The sequence below is a fragment of the Cylas formicarius genome, unplaced genomic scaffold (assembly GCF_029955315.1).
Source record: "Cylas formicarius isolate icCylForm1 unplaced genomic scaffold, icCylForm1.1 PGA_scaffold_8__14_contigs__length_24414737, whole genome shotgun sequence".
NCBI lineage: Eukaryota > Metazoa > Arthropoda > Insecta > Coleoptera > Brentidae > Cylas > Cylas formicarius.
The window spans coordinates 14828090-14851709 of record NW_026844361.1 but is presented as its reverse complement, the minus strand read 5'-3'; the positions used below and the strand labels follow the sequence as shown (position 1 = coordinate 14851709).

The window sequence follows — 23620 nt, the reverse complement described above, 5'->3', positions numbered from 1 at the left end:
AAAAATCCCAGTTGAAAAATATGTGACAATAATAATATGACTTATTTAATCTACAATTAACCAAAAGAAAATTAGTTGTTCTCTGATGGCGCAACCCAGCTTAGAGCATTGAATCAGAAGTACACTGTAAATTAGGTACTAAATTTTAAACCAAGAATGACATGCTTATACTTTTAAAACATAATTTTAAGAAAGAATGATTCTGTCACTAACTTTTCAACACTTAAGTTTAATAAATCGGCTGGCAAAGCATTATAACAAAAAGCTGCATTATAAGAAAACAAACGTTGAAACATGGCACTCTGATGGGGTATAATTGCCAATTTTTCTCTGAGTGAATTGGCGAAGCGTTTGTTTTTAATAATTTTATATAAAAAGTCACTGTATAAATGAAATACACATGATCATACACTCTTAAGTCATGGACTCTTTGTATTCGATTTTTGGTGTTCCCATCGAGGCAGACAACAATGTTTAATTAAAACTTTTACTTATCTTGAAGTTTAAAATATTTTGGTTGCTCTAAGGCATTCGTAGAGACGACAAAGTTCTCTGGAATATAATTTTAAGTGTTGCTTGAGCCCAAGATTTATTCATCAACTAAAACAATTTTAATATTGCCCATATAAATTTGAACGTTGCTTTTCAGATAATCAACTTTATTCTTGCCCCCAAAAATCATAAAATTAATTTTTTGTCAAGTTGTGTCATTTAGAAAGCTTGCTTAGTATTACGGTTCAACGGTGCTACAACCAATATTTGGCAACCCGAATTGAAAAAGTACAGAGAAAGTTTGCGATTCATTAGTGGGTTGCCCTGACTTGCTGAGCCAACTGAACTTTCCTGTTTCTTCAAGGACTGTAAGGGCACCACCTGCATTTCATTTAGTAACTCCAAGAACCAATTTTTTGATCATAGGTCCTTTCTATTAGTGGATGAAAGTATTTAATGACTTCTGTAATGATAGTGATGTCTTTTGTCTTAGTCGTTCACAGTTTACCACATTAATTTAACATGAATTTGAAGCACTATAATGGATTGTATGTTTCACTATTACTTTGCTGGAGTGAATATAGTTTAATGCTTATTATAGCCATAGTATATGCAGTAAATGTATGTTAATCTGTTAGACAATTATTATTAATTAATAAAAATAAATAAATAAGAAATCTTTCGTATCAAAAGAAAAATAAATTTGAGCTTCATCAGCTGGCCTTTATTTTACAGTATCGCAGTGGCTTAAGAAAATCTGAAGTATACACGAAAAAGAGTAAGAGTACGATTTAATGTCTATCTGGTCAGATAAATTATTATTACACTGTATAGACTGATACCTGCCGTCTAAATAGTAAGTAATAAGAAGAGAAACTGGATTATCCAAACTATAATATTTTAATATTTTTTTAGATATATATAGATTTACCGCATCAAATGGATAATCTAAAACCTAATCAAAGGCACGCAAAATGTCGTAAGTCTCATTCATAAGGGCAACAGATGTCCCAACATTTTTTCAGAAACCCTATTGGGTTTTTCGTAAAATTAAGTTGTCGGTGAAATATTTGGTTATACAAAAATCTTTCAAATATTTTTGATATTTTTGAAATTTTCCATTGATTAGGAAAATAGTCGATCTTCAGCAACAATTACTAATATGTGTTATGTATCAAATTTCTGACATATAAGCAAAGCACTGAGCTCCTTCAAAAGAAGAGAAATTTGCAGAAAATGTTAACGTATTAAATGCTAAAAAGGTATGCCGGAAGAATATAAATCAGTCATATCAGGATTCTATGAAGCATATCCAATTTTCTCTATTCCTGTAGTATATGAAGAGACAGTTATTTCTTGGTTATCAATTCGCCCAGTTTTCAAGAACTGTAGATATAGGGCATTTAAGTTTCGTAAAACTCAAACACTAAGTGCTGAACAATGTCAAAGGAGGATGGAGTTTCGTTTGGATTTTTTAAATAGAGATAATGATAATAACAATGGTTTGAAAAACATTTTATGGACCTACGAAAGGGTTGTGATAGACAAAATATGCGAAATTGGTCTTTAAATAATCCTAGACAAATACACGAAATATCCTATGGGTATGGTCTGTTCATAGATATAAGAAAGTGACCAAGGGTGGTCATCAACATACAATGGAACAAAATTATAATATAAATATAACAGAAAATAGTTTTATACCTACCTGTGTTTAATATTCTTTGGTTTGGTATACTACCTAGTTGAAGTTTATTAGTAACCATTTTTATTTCGGGTGTAATACAGCGTGTGTTGAATCGTGTGCGAATTATGCAAAATATGTGCGAGTCTAGTGTATCTCAGGAGATGCTCCCGCCCCAATGTAGAAAACACTATTCTATTGAGACTAAGGAAATTATAAACAATGTTTATATGACTCTCTCATTGAACGTGGTGCCAGCAAGCAAGCCAGCATCTTTAGAAGAAACGGCCACATTGACGAAAATTCCAACATCAACTGTATGGAAAATTGTAAATAATTCAGATATAATACGGAGTAAAATTTACCAATTATACGAAGAACAAAGCGTGCCTACATTAGATATCTTAATTAGGAGGCTTGAAAAAGATGAAATCGGTGTTAAATGTTGCAAAACTACCTTATGGAAGTGTATTCAATACATGAACAATGCAAGTTATCACAGTAGGCAGTTGACTAAAACCCGTTCCTCATGTGAAACAAATGCAACAATCCAAAACTACATGTATAATAACGACATTTATTTTCACGAAGATTATACCAAAAAGCAATTAATTGAGGTTCTACAAAGCTTGAACCTATAAAAGGAATACGTCTGTGGTAATTATGCAAAAAATCTAGGGCATACAGTTTTAAGGCTTCCTTCCACCTTACGACTGTATATTTAATTCCATTGAACATGTTTGGCACCAACTGAAATCTGCCATTAGTCGTAACAATGTTTTTCCCCTTGTTAACTCCAACGTCCTCAAACTGATAGAAATCGAAGTTTATAACATCCCTCCACAAAGTTGTGCAAATTCTGTTAAACACATAGAAAAAGCAGAACAATCGCAATTGCAAATAATATAGAACAAATAATGATTAGAACAGGCGATGATGGAGATAGTGATATATGATATATTATGTGAATAATTTTAAGTAATTTAAATAGGTAATAAAAATAATTTGTAATTTTATTTTAGATTTAAACATCAATACATACATAAATAAATAAATATTGTTTAGTGTCTTTGCTAAAAAAACCCAAATAATTAAATTCTAAGCAAAGTACGGACCTGTTCGGCCATATTTCATTCTTACAGTTTGCCCGGGTCTTTCCTTAATTCGTATCAGTTAGTCACTTTCTTATATCTATGAGCAAACTTTACCCATCAATTAATGTATGGCGTGGTGTCATAGATGGGCGTATTTTGAGTCCGATATTTATAGATCAAAAGTTAACTGAAGATCGTTATTTGCATGTCTTAGAGTACCAAATAGAACAATATATAGAAGATTCACCCCTAAATATATCAGCGCTGATTACATGGCGGCAAGACGTTGCCCCTCCTCACAATGTTGTGCAAGTTAAAAATTGTCTTAACATGGAATATCCCAGGGGTTGGATAGGGAACGGCGGAACTATGGATTGGCCAGCCAACAGCACCGGCTTAAATTTAATGGATTTTAGTGTGTCTTGTCATTTTTAGTGTTTTTGTTCTACTTTAATTTTTAAATAATTACTCTTTGAAATTATATAAAAATTTCCAATTTTTGCCGATTTGTCAAAAACGAGTGGACTAAAATATAAAATGTGATCATCATTGTAATCGGAATACGATATTCAATTAAACACATGTATAATATAGATGGTCTTCCATTAAAAAAAAATGATAGTGTTTTGTTTTATGCGTCACTTGGAAAAAACTTGGCTGATAACTATCAAAATGAAAAATTAATTGAAACAGAAAATATATCACTATTTACGAAACTTCTAGGTTCCTACTGCGTCAGTTGTTGCTAAGTCGAACTTACGCAGGGTTAGTCCAGAAGTTTTGTCAATAGTATTAAATCATTCTGTGGAAGTTTCTTTAAAAAAAAGTGCATAAAAATCCTACTTTCAGTGCAATTTATTTGGTTGGAGTCGGATAAATAATTTCCGTGACTATCAATCCGATCCAATCAATCAGTTGGGGCCTTTGGCTATACAATTTCGTAATTTTTTGGATTAACGAACGATATAATGCGGTTCACATTATAGACGTTTACGATCGAAATTCAATGTGTCGAGATATAAAAGTGTTAGAGTTTTATTGTCGTCAGTTTTATTGTACGTCGATTACTGGTGCTGTATCCGACAGCGACAGTGAGATTTTTATTGTAGATCGGAAAATCGGGCGGATTCGATTTAAAATTACATATCTGTCTTAAAATCGTTTAAATGATATTTTATCGTTATAATAAAACAGTAAATTTGCACAATTATTAAGAATTTTGGGAGGCACTTGTACATGAACGTTTTGTTTTTGTGGATGAATACCTGTACCGATTTGAAAATATATGGCATATTCAATGGCGCAAAAGGCATGTACGTAATTGGAGTGTTTTAAGAATGGCCGAATCGCCGAGGTTCATATCACTCTAAGCATCTTAACAACGACGTTGCTGATCGACCACCAGAGCGCGACAATAGTACGCCTCAAATAACACTCAGTACCTAATGAAGGTCAATTCCCCCACAGCCATCACGTGCTCTCAAATAGTCGAACACTACGTAAACCTGTTATAGGCTCCAATCAAAACACTGCAGTGGTTGCAGCACGTAGACTGGGTTATCTGCACGTGTACACATTGGATTCACAAACGACAACTAACGAACTGAGGCGCTTCTTGAATAGGATGTCAAAAAAGTGTACAACCCATCCCTCGGGCCAAACGGTGCATGTATCAACAGGTACCGATTTCCAAAAACTCAAGACAAGGAACGACGGAAATTTCAGACCACCTGCCTCAAGTCAGCTGAAAGGCTAATGATACCGCCGTTTCCAAGTCATGAAACATGAAACCAAACGTTGTAAGGAGCAGAGAGAAACATATAAAAATATGTCACATTAATGTAAGGAGGTTGAAAAGGAAAACCGATGACTTATACATTTTACTGCATCCAATTGCATTTCCTCAAGTCCTCTGTATTACTGAAACATCAGTCTTGAAATTCAGCTGATAATTATTCAGAATTATATCATTAGATTACATTATAAGATTCTAAAATTTTTGAACGCAATAATGTTAATTTTACGCAGTTATCAATCCTTTGTTGCAGAATAAGTAAGGCTTTCGGGTACGCAATTTGCGGGATTAAATTTTCCCAAGAAGTATATCGCGTTGCCGTAATTTACCGATCACCTAACAGTGATTTGAATAATATGAATGAATAATATCTTGACTAATTATAAAGCATTCTTTTGTGGAGACTTTAACATGAACTTTAGTGACAATAACGATACAATAGTATATCATGCAATAAGTGCGGTAAACGGCATTTGACTCACGAATTTATTTGACTCGAGCGGAGTGCAGCGGAGCGAGTGTTTAATAAACGAGTGACTTAAAAAGTTTACCGAACGTGTTGCATACTATACTTTTTCTACTACCGTTAGTCTTTGGGTACATAGCGTGGGAAATATCTCCGAAAACATCCGCTTCATGCTGCATTATAGACTCTATCCGGCATGGTTTTCAAAAAAAGCGATCAACGCAAAATGCCATTCTCTCATTATATAAGCGTATTTTTCGCAAGTTACAAAAAGCGTTTGACTTGGTCGATGTTGATATTTTAGAGGACAAGATTTATTCATATAGTATTAGAGCTAACGCCTTAAGTTGGTTAAGGTCTTTTCTTGGAGGTCGTACGTTGCTTAAATTGCGAGATACCTTAGGATTTGAATACGTCTCTGATTCCAGGTCAGGGAATTGTGGTGTACCTCAGGGAGGTTTACTAGGTCCTTTATTGTTTATAGTGTCTATAAATTATGTGTTTTCATCTTTCCCCCATACTTACTTTTCCCTTTTTGCGGATGATGCAGTTTCTACCCTTTCTGCACAACTTAGCATTGCAACCAAGACAACTGTTGAGCAAATTAAACATTATGCAGAAATTAGCAAATTGATATTGAATGAAAGTAAAACTAAGATGATCGCCTTTTCAGCGCGGGATTTAAATAAGAGTTTATTAATACGCTTTAATGAAAGCAGAAAAGTGTTGCAAAATTCCTCGGAGTTTATGTAGACTCGAGACTCTCCTGTTTCGAACAGGTGGACCACATTCTCAAAAAACTTTCTGTTTGCTGCTTTGTCATATGGAAGCTCCGCCATCAGATTTCTTTCCCCTTGTTAAAAATGTACTATTCCTGTCTCAACTACGCTTTGATTTGTTGAGGAGGTTCCTCACGCGCGGAGCAAGTCTTTAGGATGCAGAAACTCATTTTACGGACTATACTGTTTAAGTTCTGGAATTTTTCATGTCGGGACCTATTTCCACAACACTCGGTATTGACACTTGCTAGTATGTACATACTTAATTGTGCCACGTATGTAAAAATTAACTCTAATCTTTATATACATCTATGCTCTCAAGAAAATCAGATATTCGGTAGAGTTTAAGACCGAATCTTAACATAAAAATACCTATACATCGACTGTCTCTTACATTAAACAGTCCCTTTGTTTCGACAGCAAACATTTATAATAAATTGCCTATCGAACTGAAGGAGATAACTAGTCAAACAAAATTGAAATGCACTCTTAAAGACAGATTGCTACTCCTCGCCTATTAAAATATTAAGGATTTTCTTTCTTGTGATTTTTTTTAATACATATTAGATGTTTGTTACTGTTTATATATTTGTTATTTATCTAACATTATTACTTATTATTATTATTATTAATTAATTAATTAATTATACTAAGATAATTTTATATTTTTACATTCATATTATACTGACAATATTCAACACTTGTAACTCAAGTCTTATTGAAATAAAGCTATCTTTATCTTCATCTTTATGAAAAACAGAGCAAAGTTAAAAATATTTAATGATTAAAACCGCATGGCAATATCTCGACTTCACGAGATACAGACCCTTTTGAATATTGCTTATAACTTTTTTGTTCATGAAAATCTTGGATTTGGATAAAAACATTATTAGGGCATTTTTGAAACGCAAATGCATTGGCGTACTCATATTTTTTCTACAGTTCTCCGTTATCTCATAAATAAACACGACTTTCTTAGTGTCGACTCCTTTTCAGCCATGGAGATTTGCTGATATCTGTGATGAAAAAAGGCGGAAATACAAACTGTAAATTTTTGACTTTGGTATATTTTGTGTAGAAATCATTCATCCGACCCAAAAAATAAACATGCTATTTGAAAGACAATTTAATACGCTTTAGTATGAGTTTAGATTTGTCAAGAGTTCTGATCTTTTATATGCGTAGCTGCGGTTAAACAAAAAACGGAGAATTCCGGCTAGACTTCGTACTCCAACCTCGATCCCAGAGCTTATTGTTGCAGTAGAGGAAGAGTGGCTTAACATTCCACAAGAAATAATAGCCAACTTAATTAGGTCTATGCTTAATCAAGTAAGAGATGTTATTATACCTATTATGAAAAAATAAGTGTTGAGTTGCTAATTGTCAATAGCACTATTTGTTTTTAATAATAAAAAAAATGTTAATTTGACTAGTATAGTTATTTTACTATGCTAAACCTAAAAAGCAGAAATAAGATTGTCTTTCAAACAGCATATTTTTTTTTATCTGATAACTAGTGTCTAAAAAGAAATGAAATTGAATTCAAAAGTTCACAATGGGTTGATTTCTATGCACGCAAGTTTAGGTAATAATTTGTTTATGTATTTGTAGGCCTTGCACATAGAAACTTTCAATAGTATATTATGCAACAAGTGCGGTAAACGGCATTTGACTTACGAGTTTATTTGACACGAGCGGAGCGAGTTTTTAATAAACGAGTGAGTTAAAAAGTTTACCGAACGTGTTGCATACTATACTTTTTCTACTACCGTTAGTTTTTTCATATGTGTAATTAAAATAAAGCAGCGTCATTATAACACAATAACGAACATATAAATGAAAAAAAAAAGAGTTTTTAGAGTTTCTAGAATAGTGGTGTTCAAAGTTGTCGACCAGAGGGTCTTGACGTTGGCCTGCGTTAGTGATCTATGACAAAAAAAAGTCTGTTCTAAAGAGTTGTACTCAAAGAAGTACACGAGTTTCCTGTGAACACATTAAGCAATACACAATAATTTTCCAGAGAAACTAAAGCTAATATCCCATTTATTAAACTTTGTTTAATAATAGCCGTCAATCCAAATGTTTGTTTCAGGTACAGGAATCGCCGCAAAACTTCACAAATGTTTACTGAATTGCAATTTGGAGTACGTTATTCCGTCTTTTTCTTGACAGCTGTAATGCTCACTGCCGGATACCAACGTTTCACGGCATTAGTTGAACAAAAACGGTAGCAAATAAGGCATTACACGAGACCTTTGTGGTGGTAAGCAAACTTTTTTTATTGTCATTATGAACTTCATTTAGTGTCGATTTGACAAAATCATGCTATAGATAACAAGATTGCTTTCGAAAAATCGTCACTGGGCGGGGCAAGTGTTTAGCGCGTAGCGCGAACCAGCTTTTTTATAATCAATAACGTCATCGCGTCTTGACAGCCCCCGAAATAACGATTTCAATATGGATTTTTTCAAATATCCCGAGCGTATGTATCTTTTGTATTTAACTTTTGGCTCATATGGTTTCTGAGTCCTAAGATAAACGGCTCAATAGTAGACTTAACTGGCCGAGATATTAAACAAAACTTATTGTGGGGAGACTCTTCAGAGGCAGATAGAACCTTTAAAATTCAAAAAAAGATTGTTCGAACTTTGTGTTGTGCACAAAATAAGGATCACTGTAAGTCACTATTTAAAAAAATGAAAATACTAACTCTCCCTTCAATTTTCATTTATCAGTGAATAATGTGCATAAGAACTCCTAATAATAATAATAATAATAATAATAATAACAATAATATTTTTTGCCTAAAAGATGAACATTCATTTAGAAAAGAATTTCATCTTGATAACTATTACTATAATTATAATAAGTAGACAACTATATACATTTCAGCAAAGTAACAGTGAAACATACAATTTAATTAAAGTGGTAAACTGGTAGCAACTACGACAAAAAACTCATGAAATGATTAAATAATTTCATCAACTGATACCTTTAATCATTGCTGGCTCAGCAACTCAGGGCAATCCACTAATGAATTGCAAGGTTTATATGTATGATACCAGACATAGAAATGATCTGTGTGGTCCCTATCATCGTGTTAACTCAATCGTCCATGAACGTCATTGGTATTAAACTGTATAACAAAATACCAGCAACTATCAAAAACAACTGTTCCACGTTTGAAACACACTCTTAAAAACATTTTAAACATTATAACTATAAAGATTTTTTTGAATGCAACTTTAACAGCTACGTGACCTATGAATTTTAGATTGTTTGTGTATGGGATATATACTTTTATGTTCACTTCGAAAACTCATACTGACAACTTTAAATGTATTGTTTATACATGATTTGGCAATAAATTATATAATTTTTATTTTATCATTCTATCACATATAAGTTTCTCTGTACACTTTGTCACTATCTCGATGGAATAGTTCAAACTCTAACTTTACGAATATTGAATTATATTGACCAAGGTGGCCAAATTGCCTAAGTTGCGGGACCAAATAAACCAGCAAAGAAAGAAAACCTTGCCTGTCCTTGCAAATTTTGCATTGTATGCCACGCTACTGTGAAAATGTTCAACAACGAGCATCTTTCAGCTTATACGTGGCAGCAATGCCTGAAGAGGCGTAGCAACCTCAGATTATGTACCACCACAGAACGTTCGTTCAGGTGACACCGTCTCTACAAAACAGCAGCTGTACGCATCCCCGTTACAACCAGGTGACATTCTGGACAAACCTGACTACTGGTGACGTCGTACAAGCATCGGTGGTCCTAATCCTGACTATGGGAATAATCGTGGCCAATTTGCTCCTTATCTCCGTCATCAACAGTCGAAGATATTCCAAGTACATCCACTCTCAGGTGAGCATTATTTTATCTGTCGGGTTTCGAAGCCCCTCTCTGGCGTTTACACGTTATGGACCCTTTAGGGGCGCTTAAGTTGATTGCGTATGTAACGACGTCGTGAATTTTATCGCCAGGGATCGATTTCTGTCCTCGGCGCTTGAGATTCTACATCGCGAGTCGCGTTTTAATGGAACCCAAATTGATTGTAATTGATGATACTGAAATGCGAAATCAAAGCGGGGTACAAAACCAAGCCGCGGGAGTTTAGCATATTAATTAACCTCGAAAAGATCCGCTTTCCGCTGCATTGCTGGAAAATGTTCTTCAATCGCGTGTTTCATATTGTTTATTTATTTATTTATCAACGGCCAACTGCCCAATATAAAATAAGATTCTCATAAACAAAATAGTGAAAAACAAAGTAAAATAATACAAAAATAAAACGGAATGAAATATATAGAAAAACATTGGTTTTCTCAAATATTATAAAAGGAGTCAGAACACATATAACAGTAGCGAGGCATCAACACATTGTTAGACAATACTATTCAGAAGTCAGTTTCGTCAGTCTTTTAGTTCTTCTTTGAATATTTTTGCACTCTGGAAGCAGTCAAGTTGGTTTGAAAAGTGAGTTTCTATAGGAGTAATGAACCTTGATATCCAGTAAGTTGGAGAAGTTCCCGTTTTTAAAAATTGGTTAAAGATAATATAGAGTGGCGTAGAAAGAAATAAGAACTAAAAGTTCAGATTTTCACGAAATGATATATTTTTACATGAAAATTGTAATATTTACAAACTACCTGTTACTATATATACCGAAAAATGACCATAAAACCTTAATTAATGTTGTTGTGAGAATTAAAGTTCAATGAAGGAGAGGTATTTAAATCTAATTGATCGTTAAGCAATACATTTGAATGTCTCACTTTGTTAATCTTCATGGCTTCCAATAAATTTAATTTTCTACTTTTTGTGACTGTATGTAAAATTTCAAAATTGTCGTCAAAAATGTGGTTTTGTGTGTAGCATAATTAGAATCTAGACTATTGTTTTTAAACGATCTTTTATGTTCGTTAATGCGTTTCTTGAAGGATCTACCTGTTTGTCGAATATAAATTTTAGGACATGATCCGCATTTCGACTTGTAGACACCTGATTTTTGAGATTTTGGATACTTCGTTTTATTGTTTTTTCAAAATTTTTCTATTGTTAGTTCTGAAAGCTATTTTTAAACCACATTTTGACAAATGTTTTGAAACTTTTTCACTAGGTTCTCCTCTCTATGTATGTAATTGTTTTAATGTAATTTAAAAACGAATTCTGTTCGTTCCAACAAAGCAAACAAATATATCATCGACGTATTTATGCCACCATAGAAAACTTTTACTTAAAGAATGTTCTAGTATGATATTTTCCAAATTATCCATAAAAATCTCGGCTAACAAAGGACTAAGTGGGTTTCCCATAATCAAGCCTTCCTTAGAGATGTTAATCTGTCCATTAAATTCAAAATAATTTTGGTCTAAAGATACTATTAAGCAATCTAATAAATCTTGTTTCACCAATGGGTTAACCTGTTTCCGAGTGACGGTGAAATCTACTAAATCGATCACATCTATAGGAGGAATACTGGGAAATAAGTTTTGTACTTCAAAAGATAATAGTTTTGCGTTAGAAGGGTTTTTGATATATTTAATTTTATTGATTAATTGAAAAGAATTTTTTATTACAAATTTTGGTTTAAAATCGGTGTGGAACTAAAATATTTACTAATTTTGTAGAGAGTTTAACTGCTGGAGCTGTTACACAAGGCACGACTGGTCTAATGGACATATCTTGTTTATGTAATTTAACTAAAGAATATAATTTCGGCGGTAGTGGATTCATAATTGTTAAAAAATACTTGTCTTTGTCACTAAATAGTGTGGAGTTAGTAATTACTTCTTTGACTTGTCTTTGATATAACTCGGTAGGATCGTGTTTGATATATTGGAAAAGTTCTGGTTTAAGAAAATTGTTGTTTTTTGAAATATATTCTGATAGATCGATAGCTATGACTGTCTTCCCTTTATCTGCACGTGTAAATATTACTTTATTTTTGAAAACTTTGTTTTTAATAGATTTTACTAGTGACATTTATTGAGAGTTTATTATGTTCGCTAATACATGTCTGTTTAAATTATTATCGTTAAAGTCCTTAATTGATAATTCACAGTCGATCCTTAAACAGTCCAATTCTATATTAATGTTCGAGTGCTGTAAGTTAAAGTTGAGACCTTTTTCCAGAAATTCAACTTCATTTTTAGAAAATGTTGTGTCTGTTAAGTTTACGAACCTGTTGTAAATTTGGATTGCTGTTAGATATTTCTGTATTAGAAATTAATTTGTCTAAATTTACTTTTTGTCTAAGAAATTGTTTGTGAATGATAGATGAAATGTCTGTTCGAACTCTATAATCAAATGTGTCAAATTATAGGTGGTTAAGTCTATGAGACAATTCCTTTACATGAATGTTGTTGTATCCCGTTTTCTGTACTCGTGTCTTTGTTATTCCTTCGTCCATTTCGTCTGACTTTGGATCTGGGCTTTCCTTGCAGCGTCGTTGGTTTTTAATTTAATAAACTTGGGAAAAACCTTATTTTGTAAACATTTGTTAAAAAACCAAATGTTTTGGGAACATATTCGGCCACGTAGAAGCAATATAAAATACCCATTTCAGCTTTTTTCAAATATTGAACTTAGGCGCTTTTACTTTATGAAAATCCATTTAACACAATAAATAAGAACTAAAAGTTCAGATTTTCAAGAAATTATATATATTCACATGAGAATTGTTTCGAAAACCCCGTGTCTTTATCAAATGTAATTAAATACCTCTCCATTATTAAACTTTCTCACAACAACATTATTTAAGTTTTTATTTTCATTTTTCGGTATATATAGTGGCAGGTAGTTTGTAAATATTACATTTGATAAAGACACGGTGTTGTCGAAACAATTGTCATGTGAATATATATAATTTCGTCCAAATTTTTTAATTTTAGTTCTTATTTTTTTTGTTTAACTAAAATATTTTCTCTTGTCAGCAATAAAATTCATAATGTTTCGCGTTCGCATCGTCATAATGATAAAAGACTGCAATGGAAATTTATTTTATTTTTATTTATTCAATAATGCCGATATTACAAAGGACAGTTTGGTCAGGAAAACATACGTCTAAATATTTTTTTTTTTACATTAATCATATGATTGTCGTATTCAGATAGATTATAAAAACATTTGTTGTAATTAAAGATTTTAAATATTTTTTGAATTTAATTTGCTTTACGTCTTTAATTTCAGCAGGAAGGTTATTATGCTTATATTTTATAGCAATAGTAAATAATTTTTTTTTATTTTTGTTTCTTGTCAAGTAAGAATGAATATCAGATCTTGTTTGAAAGTTTGTATTTTTTTTATGTACATAACATAATAGTTTAAGTAAATAAATACCTGTCAGCGTTAAAAAATTGTTAGTTTAAAAACATCTCTGCAAGATTCAACTGGATTACTCTGTTATCTTTTTTTTGTTGAACAAAGATTCTGCCCGAGTGTACTGCTCTTTCCCAACTTATGATATCGGAAGAGATTACTGAGTATATTGCTAAGTAGTTTACATTAAAAAGAGAAGAGGAATTTAAGGAAGTTTTAAATTTTAAGACTGCAAAATAAGAGCTATTAAGTTTTTTTGATACACAGTCTATTTGATTGGACCACCTTAATTTACACTCAAGTTTTGTACCTACATATTTTGTATGCAAAATTTTAGTTTATTTATTATTATTTTCATCTATTTTGATATTTAACCCGTATATATAACTTATGTATTGACTTGCGAATTGAAGTACTACAGTTCGTTCAGGGTTTAATGTAAGGTGCTTGACAATTGGTATAAAGAAAACAAATTAATTTTAAGTAAAGATAAGTCACACGCTATTTTGTTTCGAACAAAACAGTCCAAATTGCATATTTGGAATGTGATAAGCATATTATCAATATGGTAGATAGTGTAAAGTTTCTAGGAGTAAATGTAGATGAATTTGTGGACTGGAATGGGCATGTTGACAGTTTAATGAAATGGTTAAATTCTGTTTGTTATGAAATTAGAGTAGTTAGAAGGTACATGCATCACAATACAAAAATTTTATATTTTGCCAATTTTCTGTCCATTTTAAATTATGGCATTATTTTTTGGGGAGGGCACAGCGCAATATTAAGATTATTTTAAGTTCAGAAGAGAGTTATAAGGCTAATTAAAAAGACGAAGTGTGGAGGATTAAGTTGTAGAGGAATTTTCCAGGTGGAAGGTTTAATGACAGTATACGGTGTCTATATTTATAAGTCACTCATTTTCTTTTTTAAAAACCGGGAATACGTACAACACTAGAACGCGAAATGTAAATTACCCAATACATAGATTAACTCTAACTGAGAAGAGTGTGTAGAAGATTTTATAACAAATTGCCCAACAGTTTAAAAGAAATAAATAGTTTGAAAAGATTTAAAAGAAATATTAGGAAACTTCTGATAGAATTAGAACCCTACTCAATTGAAGGGTATTTTGTAATATACTAACACAATTTGAAATAAAGATTATTATTATTATTATTATTATACAGTAGGTCTGAAATTTTGTATAGCTTCTTCAATTTTTCTATTGATTTTGTCACAAGTTTTGCCCTGGAATAAGATGGTCATATAGTCACAATATTGATAAAGTTGATATCTGCGAGGTATGTTCAAAAAGTAAGGTGACTTTTAAGTTTTATCAAAAAATATTTACTTATAAAAATTAATGTTGTCCCCTCCAAAGTAATCCCTCTCAGATATAATACAATTGTGGCAACGTTATTTCCAATCCTCCAAGCACTTCTGTAAGCAGTTTCGGGTACAGCCTTGAGTTCTTCCAATGATTTTTTCTTTATCTCCTCAATTGGGAACAGGAAAATCTAGCAGGGGGTCATATCCGGTGAATATAGTGGCTAAGGCATGATTGTAGTGTTGCCTTGGGCCAAAAAATTAGACACAAACAACGATGAGTGAGCAAGGGCATTATCGTGATGCAAAATTCATTAATTATTTTCCCACAATTCCTGACGTTTTCTTCGTATTGCTTCTCGCAAACTGAGCATAACTTAACATAACTTAACTCTTTGTTGATCGTAAGAACCTTGTGGTAAGAACTCTTGATGTACTACGCGACGATAGTCAAACAAAACCTTGACAATGGATCGAATTTGACGTCCGTTTTTCGGTCTTGGCGATTCTGGGTTCTTCCATTGAGACGACTGATCTATAGTTTTGATTCCCCGCCTCCAGTTATGACCTTTTTGAGCATATCAGGATTATCATTGACGTCGCTTAACAGCTCTTGTTCGTTCAAAGTTAAGTTAAATTTTGGTGCTACATGTTTCATGACCAAAGTTTCGGAAAAAATTGCATCGCACCAGCCAATAGAGATGCCGAAGTCTTCGGCCACTTCTCTAATAGTGATTCAACGATTTGTCAACACTAGTTGCTCTATGATATTTAAAATTTCTTTAGGCTCTCAATTTTTTGCTGTTCTGGTATATTTTTTTGTAATTATTGTAATTTCAAACGGAAAGTTAATATTGTCATTGATATGATTTTTGTCCTTGCAGAACATCATGCCAAAATACATTTTAAAAATGTCTAATCTTAATAGTTAATAAAATAATAAATATAAGTCAGAAGTAGTTTTTGGTTTACGAAAAATGTTTAAATTTTTAAATCTACACTTTTGTGTACACTGTACAGACAATTGAGTTATACACATATTTGTGTACACTACATACACACATTCCACATACAATATTATTTTAAGTCAAAGTTACTAATGTACTAAGAACGAATGACGTTACTAATGAAGCTCGATTAAAATATTGTGCTAATGGATTAGGTATTTCTAGGCAATAAACTTTCCACAAATGTGGAAAGTGTTACGAACTTACAAAATTTGATCGCCTTTTTTTCCTTTTTTCCTGTCGTCAAAAATTGCGTAATAAATCAGTAACTGATACTTCTCGAAGCAACTTTATTAATATTAGTGTATTCGAACAACAGAGCGGATTAATTTATTTTTAATTTTAATTTCAGCCTCGCTATCTCTTGACCTCACTGGCCTGCAATGACTTGGCGATGGGTTTACTGGTGACGCCATTTGCTGTCCTGCCATCCTTGAGGAATTGTTGGCCCTATGGCGAACTAGTATGTCAAATTCAGGTAAGGCTGAGGTTTTACTGAGTCATTTATCCACGGTACTGATATAAAATAAATCAGAGTTCTAAAATCATATAAAGTTTGCATTATTTCATCAACTCCATATTTGTAAACGGTACTCAGATGATATGATTCACTATACGTTTCGTAAATCTCAATGTAGATTTCGCTCGAGTCATATAAATTCAAAGATGTATTAAATGTTAAAGACAAAAGTTATTGAATGGGAATTCAGTGTTAACATTATACATTAAAAGTGTCACTTTTTTAGTTTGATCATAGAAATAAGAATTTATGAGGTAATTAGTTTAAATCATTTATAGAAACAAAAAAAAAAGAATTTATATATAAATTTTAGAAGTGGACATGACATTTACCTGATATATTGACAATGACAAATTATGTGAGGGTAGACACTCCAGCAACATTATTAATACAAGAAGTATAAGAGGACTAGATGGGGACATGGACCATTTCCTGGTTAAAGACGGACTGAGGACAAGACTATCGACATAGGTTACACAAAAACAAGAACGGGTAGCAAGATGGGATGTGGAGAAGCTTCAAGATATTAAAAGAGGAACACAATACCAAATAGCTGTCTGTAATAGGTCCCAAGCACAGGAGGAAGCTGAAGATGCCGAAAAAGTGGTGGTAGATCGAGAAAGGGAGGAGTGGCAGGCAGAAGTTGTATACGAAACCCCTAGACAGTGTCTAGGAAAAAATAACAATAATACGAACAAGTGGTACGATGAGGAATGTGAACAAGCTCTACAACTAAAAAACAAAAGGAGGATAAAATACGTAAATAATCCGGTAAACGAAAACAGAGAAGAGTTTAACAGAGAAAGAGCAAAAGCATGGAAAGTGCTACCGACAAAGAAAATACGCCACCTAGAAGCACAAATCAGAAAGATCGAGGAAGGAAAGAGTCAATACAAAAAAATGTCAAGAAATGCAAAAATGGACAACTATGACGGACACCAGTGTAATGAGCAGCGATGCACAGCTTCTAACTGCAGAAAAGAAGAACATTAAAAGGTGGAAGGTGTGTTTTGAACCACTGCTTAACATCCACAATGTTAAAAATGCTGAGAAAATAATGTACTTCTCTGCTGAACCAGACTTCAGTCCCCCGACACTGGAAGAAGTAAGGGCGGCTCTGGGATCTTTAAAGAACGACAAATCTCCAGGAAGTGACAACAGCTTGGAATAGAGAAGCAATGCCTTAGTAGTGAGGAGAAATTGTAGTCATATCTATTCATTAAAAGGGTACAAAAGACTAGTGCAAGAATTATAGAGTAATCTCTCTGCTGAATAGAACGTACAAAGTCATGAGCATTGTTGTACTAAAAAGAATAACACCTTATGTTGAAAACGTAATAGAGGATTATTAACGGGGCGTCGTACAGCGTCGCCGTTAGTACCGATGGAATCAGCGTCGAAAATTAAACATTTTAATTTTTTGTTCACTATTCTCTGTTCTCAGTCGACCCTCCATAAGAACGGGAATAACTTCCGTACGATTTCAGTGAGGGAGCTGAAGTTTTGAACTGACCACGAGACTGGCTGCGATTGGAAATTGGCTTCTCCCTTTTTCTTGCGATTTTCGTCTGTTTTTCATACATCGCCATGAAACATGATAAGTGTCCGAGAGTTGTAGTTATCGATTTCAAATATAGGGTTTAGTCCCCTAACGGAATCTATTGAAATTGGGGGCTGGGGAAGTCGGGAATTATTTTAAAAATGTTTAAACCGCATTTAGAGGGTATCGAGAAAAAAAATCATTTCTCAAAAGCTTTATACGTGATCGCAAAATTCTTTAACCAGAAGACGCGCGAGATCCTGGAAAAAATCATTTATCCTTGATGATTTTGTAAAAATGTACAGGGTGCGCCAAGTGGCAAAAAACTAGAGGGCTGTGTTTGAGATGCCATTTTCTTTCACGCGACCATGTAATGCGTATGGACTGCTAACATTTTTGTATTTTGGGTTTTCACATATTGTACAAGGTATTCGAGATATTCTGCACCATATTCAAAAATGTAATAGATCTCTCAAATTTGTAACTATCGACTTCAAATTTAGCAGAGAATTAAAAAGATCCTGAAAATAATTTTTTTAGCGTAAATTATTGAAACGGTTTTCGTCTATCACATACACTGTTCGTGATATTAAAAAAAATCCAAATGAAATTCACCAATTTACTATGACGACGTACTGCATGGTTTCAGAAAACAAGTATTTTTTCCGAAACCATTTGCTCTATTGGAAAAATTTATATAATAGGAGAAATGAGAGATCCAGGGCTATTACCTCTATTTCGAACATTGTTTGAATTATATGCGGGCTATGTGGTTTATGTGTCAAAATCTAAAAGATCTTAAACATTTCCGTTTTTGTGGGTAAATTATTGGCGATAAATGAAAAACCGTTTAAGATGGGATAATTTTATTTGAACACTATCGTATACCATGTCGAGAGAGGTTGAGGTTTCATCTATCATACATATTTGAAATATTTGAAAAATTTGAAATATTTGAAAAAATATCATTGGAATATTTTAATATTTACCAAACTTTTCCGTAACTTTACAGTTCGGCGAGACGTGAAAGACATTTTATACAGAGTGTATGCGCAATAAAATGACATCGGTTTTGCGAAAGTTCCATAGCGTTCCGCAGGAACACGATAGAAAAACAATGCCCACTAGGGCACAAAGCTGTGTGTTGACGTAGCGCATAGTACGGAGCAGACGACTTGCACTGCCACGATTTTTCGAAATCAAATCTTGTTACTGATATGGCAGCAAGAAGAACAAAAATAATATTAGCATTTGCAGATGACTTAGACACTGCAGCACAAATAACGAGAGATGTGAAAACTGTGTTGACATAATTTGAAAGCACAGCATCACCAATGGGGCTCAAAGTCAATGAAGAAAAACTCGAATATATTATAGTGTCAAAGAATACCAGAGAAAGAATGAGACAAAACATTTCCATCAACCATCACAATTTCGAAGTCGTTAAAGAATTGAAATTCTTGGGAGCAGTTATAAGAGATCACAACAAAGTAGCAAGCAGCAGCTGCAGGAAACAGAGCATTCTATGCGGTACAATACCTATTTAAGTCTAAACTCCTCTCTAGAAGAACAAAAGCAAAATTACATAAATCATTAAGTCGACCGGTTGTTATATATGGCAGAGAAGCCTGACGCTAAATCAAAGAGAAATAAATAAGTTGTTGTTGTGGAAACGTCAAATACTACGAAGTATATACGGCCCGTATAGAGATATAAACACTAATGAATGGAGACGGAGCAACAATGAAGAATTGGAGGAATTGCATGGAAGGGAAAATATTGTGAGGCGTATAAAACAGAGAAACAGAAAAAGAAAATACAATTCGAATTGCATATGTATAAATATGTAAATAAGAAACATATAAAATATTAAGGAAAATAGATTATCTTTCGTTTTATTCATTCATTAAAATTCAATGCACGTTTTGTTCTTGAATATTGTTTGATAATATTAAAGTTCTTATTTATGTTGATCCGAAACACTGTACTGCCCAGGTTGTGGTTGGTATGTCATAGTATCAAACTTGGTTGGTTTTGTGATAGACACTACTAAAATTAATCCCTGAAAAAAATTTGTAAATCAGTTATTATTGGTTTCCTGCTGGGTTTATTGAGTATATTGTGTGCTGGACTATACAATACGGCAAACAACCTGTTTACTGAGTGTCGTTTTCATAATCGCTATCCTAATTTGGGTATGTTTAACGCTGTTAGAACCGCATTGAAGAAAATAATTTTTTTTGGATTCGTTTTCAAATCCAGTATTACATAGTGTACAACATTCCGTGTACATACATCATCATCAAAGTTGACGCGAAACTTTAAAGCATACTCCCTGCGTCGGACAAATTGTGGCTGTTCTCATGTAATGAACCGTAGACATGATCGTCCGAAGCAATCCCGATCACGTATCGCTAAAATTTCCCGCTAAGTGCACTGTTGAAATGCATTAGCGTCGGGACAGGACGTCGAAATCAATATCGGTGTATTTGTTCGCGGATGCGGATCTAATTTCGGGCATTTTTACATGCAAATGCCCAAATGTGCCACCCAATATCACTCCTTGTAGTGCTCTGTAATTGGTGAAGTTTTTTGAGGCTGGTTCGTATTCTACTCTGTAGTTGCTTATATACTGTTTGAAGGGACGGAGCTAAAGGACAGGCTTAAACACCGTCTCGGATGACTGATGCTCTTATTGGTGAGTTGGTTCCTTATCGATTTTTGGGATTTTTCTTTGCAAGAAAAATTGATTATAAGCAAAAATTTCAGTCTTATCGAGTATGATTTGATATCCTGTTCCGTCATTGTGCCTTAAGGCTCTTTCGTGTGTTCTTTTGCCTTAGTTTATTCTGTTTCTCCAATGTTGTCCCATATGCATGGAATGCTGTAAACTCCTGGCATCTCAAACGGAATTTTGTCTTTGGCAGATCGAAGAAGTCTGTGCATGAGAAAATAATAATTTAAAAATGTGACAGACAGTAAGTGCGAGGAAAAGAAAATCACTTGTAAGAAACTTAAATGTTATGTTGCATTCTATGCGATTTACATAGCTGTCAAGTGATTTATTTTCAGTTTGGTTTGGCAATTCATCATGAACTCACGCCTGAACAACGCGTGCAAATAGGCCCAAAACCAGATTGCCGTTGTTCCCGATTTTCATAAGCGAATTTTGTTTAGCGATGAGGCGCACTTCTGGTTGAATGGCTACGTCAACAAACAAAACTACCGCATTGGGAGCGAAGCTAATCCTCAAGTGTATGTCGAAACACCGTTACATCCAGAAAAACTGACTGTTTGGTGCGCTTTATGGGCTGTTGGAATCATTGGTCCGTACTTCTTCAAAAACGGTGATGGCCAGAACGTTACAGTCAATGGTGATCGGTATAGATCTATGATTACTAACTCTTTCATTCCTGAATTGAATAACCATGATGTCCGGGAGATGTGGTTTCAACAAGACGGCGCATGTCACACAGCTCGTGCCACAATCGATTTATTGAAAGACACGTTTGGTGACCGCCTAATTTCAAGTTTTGGACCTGTGAATTAGCCTTCAAGATCTTGTGATTTAACACCGCTAGACTACTTTCTGTGGGGCTATGTAAAGTCATTGGTCGATGCAGATAAGCCACAAACGCTTGACCATTTGGAAGATAACATTCGCCGTGTTATTGCCGATATACGGCCACAAATGTTGGAAAAAGTCATCGAAAATTGGACGTCCAGATTGGACTACATTGGACCGCCAGCCGTGGCGGAAATGGCAGAAATCATATTTAAAATGTAATGCCACAAGATTATCTGTTGGATAAATAAAATTTATGTCAATCGAATAATCCATCGTTGTTTTATTGCAACTTAAAGTTCTATACATCGAAAAAAAACACACACACATATATATATATATATATATATATATATATATATATATATATATATATATATATATATATATATATATATATATATATATATATATATCATATCATCCGTTCGCTTGTTGAACTCCGACTGGAATCCTGCAGACGTTTCGCCAAAATCTCACTTGCCATCTTCAATGCTCGCGCTCCGAAAACACTTCGAACACTGTATTTAGGACTACCTAAAAATAACTAGACCAATGACCCACGATTTTAATGTTTTAAAAAATATATTGTAAACCTTGTAAATAACATTATATTGTGTGATTTTAACATCTTGTAAATTTTAATTATACAAATTGCCAAAATAATGATAAATTTTTTTTTTATTTTTTAGTACCATACCATTTTTAGATGAGAATTAAATGTCCCTTTTAATTAAAAAAATACAGCGTTGTAAAGTCTATTTAGTTCATATCTAATCCTCCATCAAAAAAAGATTATCAAAATTAGCCATGAACAAACATTCTACAGGTGTTATGCTTAATCGAGGCGCCAGCGATATTTCGAGCACCCTGTATTGGAACAACAGGGAAATTAGTGTAGTTAGGTTTTGTGTAGATCTGAATAAGAATTCGTTGAAATTTTATTCTTAAAGAAATCCCTAATGACCTTTCTTGCAATTTGACATCAATAGTTAGTCCCAGTCAGCCATTTATTCAAGTTGATCTGGTAAAAATCATAAGATTTACCAGAGTGTACAGTTCTAACCAAAAAGAGTACCTGAAAAGAGTGCCTTTAGTGCCTATTCGCTTGTAAATTGACTAGCATTCGGAAATATTAATCTAGCCTGAGTGATATTTTAGGATGCCACGAATCAATGAGGTTTTCATAAGTTAAAATCAAATATCCAGTCTAGGCTGTCTCCGATTATTATTATATTATATTTTATAATTTACTATCAAGGCAAAATTATATATATAAAAAAAACAGCCTAGAGCTTTGACACTTAGCTAATCACCTATTCTTGGTTTCGAATTCCACTGTTGCTTCAACATAAAATAATTCACATCACGTGTCGCGTATCCTCGAAAAAAAAAAGAGCCCTTTTACCCCTTTTTATGAACCTTCTCTCGACGTAGGCCCGTTAAAACTTCAATTCCCCGTTGTTTGAATTCTAATTAGCGATGTTGTCGACATTGTTGAAATTACAGCGTTAGTTTCGCTGTTAATTGAGGGCTCCCTGTCGTTTAATTTTCCTTTACGACCGCATACCGAGTTGGAGGGCCACGTAATGAAAGTCAATGGCATTTTTCGGAGGCTAATTAAGATCAGGAAGGGCGTAGGTATGTGGAACTTCACTAACCATCTGCACGGGCATCAACCTGCATGTTTGCGTGTGACATTTATTGCTAAATGTAAAAAAAAAACTATTTTTTCCATTAGTGAACTGCACACATTGCGAGGATATTCTGTTTTGCTCACTTAATATAGGAAAAACACTAAAGCAGAAAAAACAGAGAAGAAAAAGGAAAGAAGGACTCAGGCATGGAAGAAAAAGCGTTAACTCGTAATTTTTAAAATCTTTGCTCATCTAGTAGCTTAGTTTAAATATAAGTTTTAATTTGCGATCAAGTCAAAATAGGAAAAAGATTTTTGAAATCAAACAGATTTATGTTGGGAAAGTAAACCGGCTGGCCTGTAGATTTTGTAAATAAATGT

The 23620-nt window shown here is 33.5% G+C and overlaps 1 protein-coding gene across 1 annotated transcript in view; it reads left to right on the top strand.

The window, feature by feature from the left end:
• Positions 1-8482: 8482 nt before the first annotated feature.
• LOC132705998 (trace amine-associated receptor 8c) overlaps positions 8483-23620 on the top strand; it is a 92160-nt gene continuing 77022 nt past the window's right edge. Inside the window, exons 1-3 of the mRNA XM_060677027.1 lie at positions 8483-8573; positions 9922-10189; positions 16331-16456. Coding sequence (XP_060533010.1) covers positions 9968-10189; positions 16331-16456 — 348 coding nt within the window. The 5' untranslated portion in view covers positions 8483-8573; positions 9922-9967. The remainder of the gene's footprint in view (positions 8574-9921; positions 10190-16330; positions 16457-23620) is intronic.